This window comes from Oryzias melastigma, linkage group LG14, assembly GCF_002922805.2.
Source record: "Oryzias melastigma strain HK-1 linkage group LG14, ASM292280v2, whole genome shotgun sequence".
Taxonomy (NCBI): Eukaryota; Metazoa; Chordata; class Actinopteri; order Beloniformes; family Adrianichthyidae; genus Oryzias; species Oryzias melastigma.
The window spans coordinates 12,310,563-12,316,320 of record NC_050525.1 but is presented as its reverse complement, the minus strand read 5'-3'; the positions used below and the strand labels follow the sequence as shown (position 1 = coordinate 12,316,320).

Here is a 5,758-nt window from a genome sequence, read left to right as displayed (position 1 = left end):
CATATTATTAAAAACACAACAGCCTTCAAAACAATGTGTGACCCTATTCCAGTAAATCATTATAATGATGGAAATAGGCAACAATACAATCAGCAAAAAAATGTTTGTTTACATAAACACAAATGTATGCAATCATAAATCTATTTTATTCAATTTTTTAATGGGCAAAGCGTCAGTCACGTGACCATCTGACCAACACATGCTCATTGTCGAGATGCCACGCCCCCTAAGCGTCTCACAGGTAAACTGGAACTAAAACTGTTTCCTTTGAACAAACTGACAAATTAAAGAAAAGCTGGTCAGACTTTTTCAAAATCAACAAATCCATGCAGAATGAAACAACAAAAGAGCAATTGTTGAAATAGTGTGACTGCCTCTAAAAATAACTTTAGACACTAAAAATGGAAACAAGGAGTTTTCCTTTTTGTTGAATTTATTGGACTTTTGGGGAATATTTGGTCATTTATTTGTTTGTTTTTTTAGTTTGTTTGCTGTATGAATAAAGAAAAAAACACAGATAAACTTAAAAAAAGTAAACGAATGTAGCCCAAATTTAGTAGCTGTAGGTAATTCCCAATAGAAATTGAATAATTTTGTTTTCATAAAAGCTTTTCACACACATTTTAGTGAAATTTCCTTTCGTTTCTTTATTTTGCAAAATTGTCAAAGTGTTTGGAACATCAGATGACATCCTGCCTGTAAACTTTAAAGGTGAGCTGGGGTTTCTACTCCTTTCATGCTCAGATTGGGTCAGTGTGTGCAGCTGAGCAGCTGCTAGAGTGCAGCTAGTGTGAAGTCTGTGGTTGACCCACATGTCCCTCCTGGTGAGAGGAGTCACTGTGCATCTGTTGGTCCTTTACACCAGCATGCTTTCCTAATAATCCATCAAATCAGTCATTTAACATTCAAGTACATCCTTAGTTTTTATTTCTATTTTTGCAACTTCACTGAAATTGAAGGTTTATATATATTTTTTTCTTATGTATTTGCAGTTTGTTAATGGTCTTAATCCTCTATCAGATGGCATGCTTTTGTAATTCCACTTTTGTCCTACAGAGGGCGGTATGACGCTGAAGCCGAACCCAGCTGGCATTAATCGAGAAGGGGAACACCCTGGACAGGTGGTTAGTCCATCAGAGCTCATAAAAAGACAGACAGACAACAGTCACACTCCCCACACCACTGACTTAGAGACACTCATTTACAGTTCACACAGGAAATCTTCAATGGTGTGATTAACACCCTGCTGGGTCACTTATTTATCATTTTTATCTCTTGTTCATCTTCCAGGATGAATAGCGAGTAACATATGATGAGAAATTCTAATTAAGAAGGAAAAAAATAAACCCTTTATATAAAAAATATGTATTAATTTTTGTTATCAATACAATCATATGTTGTAATTTTAGCAAAAAATGGTGCAATAGCTTATTTTTTCAGATTACTAACACTATTAACCTTGAAACATTCATATCATGTTTTTTTTCCTGAACTGATAACACTGATTTAGTATCTTCAACTTTGCTTTTTTTTTTTAATCTATCAGTGGTGGCAGGTAACAGATGATCCCCGCACTGTAAGATCCTCAAATATAACACAAAATGTACAGAAAATTACCATGTTTATTTTTAGTTTCTGTTGGTGTTAATGACTTCTAGAAAAACAGGAACTTTTGACAATTCTTTCAATGCAAAATACAAAACAACATGAATAATAATGAAAGAAAATCGACTTCTCTGCATTTGAAAAATTAAATATTTAATTAATTTAGCTGCACTTTACTCACAATTTTAATAGAAACTCCTTTAAACCACAACAGTAAACACCAATTAAACTGCAAAAACTTTTTTTTTTCTTTTTCAGAAGATGCTACAGTTCTCCAAAATCCAAACTTTAAAGCTGTAAAAAGTTGATCTATGGCACAGTGAGCGTGTCAAAGTATCGGGGGAGTGGATTTGTTATCAGCAGCCTGAGAGTGCATGTTCTGATCAAAGTGCACTCAGCCGGACTGTGGAAGCGCCGTGCATGCTCATCCATTCAAAGCAAGCTTGGAATAAACTGTAGTAAAGGTAAAGTACTGTGTTTTCTACTGAGCATTTCACAGTATAATGACGACAGGAAGCCACTTTTGATTGAAAAAATATAAATTTGTAAGCTACACAAGTCATTTTAAAGAAAGTTTATGACCCAAAATGAGGCACTGATTATCTCAGTAACATGTTTTTTGTCATGAATCTATGAATGATCGATCAAGAATATCCTTAAAGAATCTATTGATTGATGCATGCTGATGCTTTGACCCTCCAGGTGAAACGATGAGGAAAGAAAAGCCTCAGCTGACAGAGTTTTTAGAGGTGGTCAGTGTTCTGCAGTGGGTGTGCAGCTTTCTCTTCTTAGGTAAGAACCCAAACTTTGTTTTTCATCCTTTACAAACCAGTTTGCATTCATGCATTTGCTCGTAGGAGACATTTCTTGCGATGCCGACATATTCCTTCTGCTATCGTTCATCTGCAGGAGTGGCTTGTATTATCTTGATGGTGTATCTTATGTTTACCTCTCTGTGGCCGCTTCCCACTCTGTACTTTGTGTGGCTGGTGATGGACTGGCAAACGCCTGTAAGAGGTAAAGAACAGGATTTGATCTAATTGTGCGTGCACATTAGTTCAGAGTCACTTTTCCATGGGAAATGATGTGAATGTGCAAATACATATATATGAATTCTTTTGTAATTTTCTTTCTCACCATTAAAATGAGCCTACCACAAGGAATACATATATTTCTTTTGTGGGCAAACCTACAAAATCAGCAAATATATATTTCCTCCACTGTGTATTAACTTGCACCGCGTATTCCACTAAGTACTTTTTGTGTTTTGAAATTTTCCTCTGCTGCATATGCTGCTTAAAAAGTTTTATTCTATCAGATTTTTTACTTAAATCCTCTCATAATCATTTAACTGGTAGCTGATGGATTACATATGTGAGTTCTTAAAGCATTTTCAGTCCCAAAGATGTCTCATTTCTTCATCAGGAGGTCGAGGAACAACGTTTGTCAGGAGGTGGAGGGTGTGGAGCCTCTTTAGAGACTATTTTCCTGTTAAAGTAAGATTCATTTTTTAATTAATTTTCCCTGATTCTTGACATTTTTATGATTAAGAAAATTGATTATTCTTAAAATGAAGATTTTTTTACCAGCTGAACCGGTGAATTAATTAAAAAAAATCATTTTTTTAATTTTTACTTTGAATGTTCACTTGATGTAAAAAAGTCCCAAATGTAGCCACATTCTTTGATATCTTTCATTCTTTATCGAGGCAGAGATAACAAAAAAAACCCATTAGTGAGCATTTTTTAGAAGCCATTAATCAAAAAATTTTTTAATTTCCTGTCAAACTTGTGCCCACGTTTAACACTAAAATGTTTTTGGTCTAAAAAGTGATGCGGTCACAAACACATGAATTGATCTTGTCTTTCTCGCTCAGCTTGTGAAGACAGCAGAGCTCAACCCCAACAAAAACTACATCCTCGGCAGCCACCCGCACGGCATCATGTGCGTGGGGGCCTTCGCCTGCTTCAGCACCACCAGCTGTGGCTTCCCTCAGCTGTTTCCCGGGCTACACTCCACCCTGGTCATCCTGGCCGGCCTGTTCAAGATCCCGCTGTTCCGGGAATACCTGATGGGCGCAGGTATCCATCCCCTGTTCCACAAACTGCTGTTTTAATCTGAAAAGCCCTTTTGTGTTGGTCAAAACTGATTAAAGGGTTTTTCTGGAACTGGACCAATACGTTACTGACGACAATACTATAATTATATCAGCTCCAGGATTATTTGAGGCAGACATTAAAATAAAAGGGATTTTACTTTGTTAGATTGAAAGCTGAACTGATGCTCAGACTAGGATTCTATCAAAGGTAATTTCACAACTGATTTCAAAGCAAATCTGCAGAAAAATGCTTTAAATTTGGGGCAGATGAATGAAAAGGAAGCAATTCTTTCACTTTCATTAAACACCTGCAACATCTGAGCCCTGTTCTTTGTGATAAGACCTTCTACCAGTCAGTAAGCCAAGCCTCGCCCACCTCCTCTCCCAGCGCGGCAAAGGCAACGCAGTGGTGATTGTGGTGGGAGGAGCTGCAGAGTCTCTGGCGTCTTCTCCTGGGGTCAACACAGTGGTCATGAAGCAGAGGAAAGGGTTCGTCAGGACAGCTCTGGAATTTGGGTAAGAGAAGACTAAGATCACACCCACATTTGTCAGTATGGACTCTTCTCTAAAGCGTGTCTTCCACAGAGCTGATCTGGTGCCAGTTTACACCTTCGGGGAGAACGAGCTCTTCCAGCAGGTGATCTTCACAGAAGGCAGCGTGGGTCGCACTCTGCAGGACTTGTTTAAAAAAATCATGGGCTTCGCTCCATGCCTGTTTCTCGGTGAGCGCTTGGGGCTCATCCCCTACAGGAGACCTGTCACTACTGTCGGTGAGTGTTGGATCCATCTCCATCCAGATCCAATTCATTTACATTTTCGATAAGTGGATTTTTATGTTTTTTTTCAGTGGGAAGTCCAATATCAGTCCCTAAAACCATCACCCCAACTCAGGAGGAAGTGGACCACTATCACAAACTCTACATGGAAGCTCTCACTGACTTGTTCCATGAACACAAGGTCAGCTGTGGACTTTCTGAAAGTCACGAGCTTCAAATCATTTAGAACTTTTTTACAGTAAACACCTGTGATGTTTGGATGTTCCAGTCATCTATCAGAAATGGAGAAAACTGTTTATCTTAACTCCTCCACCCTCTATCTTTAGACATTTTTGAACAAATAGAGAAATAGCTTACAACTTATTTATAAAATAAGTTGCATGAAAATGTAAAGAAAACCTAAAAATAGAAACCATTTCAATTTTCAGCTTCATTCTGGAGACTTTACAGATGCTTAAAGCTGATGTTTGTCCGATCCATTTTTAGCTGGCTATCTCACAGCTTTAGGATTGGGTGTTTTTAATATCAATGGATAAAAAAATATTTCCACATCAGTTTATCTCGCTGTACAAAGGCCACAAAGTCACACTCCCAAGACGCTGTGATTTTAGCTTTTAAGGAAACAAAGGTACATTTGAGAACAGATGCTTTCTGTCTTTTAGTGTTTTACAGAAGTTTACACATGAAAATCGGATCACCTAAATCCTTCAAATATAAACAATATGAATATAGATACATATTTTTGAAACATTTAAACTGTCATGACAAGCTGTCAAAAGTGTGCCTAAAATATAAATATATTCTTTTTTGGGGGGGTTGTTTTTTTGAAAAAAAGCTCAAATTTCTCGTTTTTTTCATGTTGTAAAGTTCAGATGTAATTGGTTGTTTGGTTTTTGGCACAAAATCCATTTATCTATCAGATTCATTGATGATTTGCTGGATTTTCCTGTTTGTTGCCACCTAAATTACTGAAATATGGAAAAGAACAGAAAATACCTTTTCAAAAAGAGCAACAAAAAAATAAATAAAATTAGAAATCTTTTAGGAGATATTGAAATTGTACTGGTTCCATCCTGCTTTAAATACTTACATAAATAACAAGATTGTGGCAAATTTTACAAATCTTTAAAAGTCCCCATGTTTCTATTGTCTAGTTTGATTTCTTCAGAATGTGAGGAAACACCAAAAAGTATTAAAATTGTTACTTTTTAAATCAAACAATGCTTGAAATGCATGTTTTTGTTTTTTTTTTAAAAAAAAGCTTTTCTTGGATTAAAAG

General features: G+C 36.6%; 1 protein-coding gene across 1 annotated transcript; it reads left to right on the top strand.

Moving 5' to 3' along the window:
* Nucleotides 1-1,535: 1,535 nt before the first annotated feature.
* On the top strand, nt 1,536-5,729 carry mogat3b (monoacylglycerol O-acyltransferase 3b). The gene is made up of 8 exons (XM_024265891.2): nt 1,536-2,069; nt 2,308-2,397; nt 2,515-2,622; nt 3,031-3,101; nt 3,482-3,686; nt 4,045-4,219; nt 4,289-4,473; nt 4,551-5,729. The coding sequence occupies exons 2-8, from the start codon at nt 2,316-2,318 to the stop codon at nt 4,703-4,705; spliced, it is 981 nt and encodes a 326-aa protein (XP_024121659.1). The 5' UTR covers nt 1,536-2,069; nt 2,308-2,315; the 3' UTR covers nt 4,706-5,729.
* The last annotated feature ends 29 nt before the right edge of the window (nt 5,730-5,758 follow it).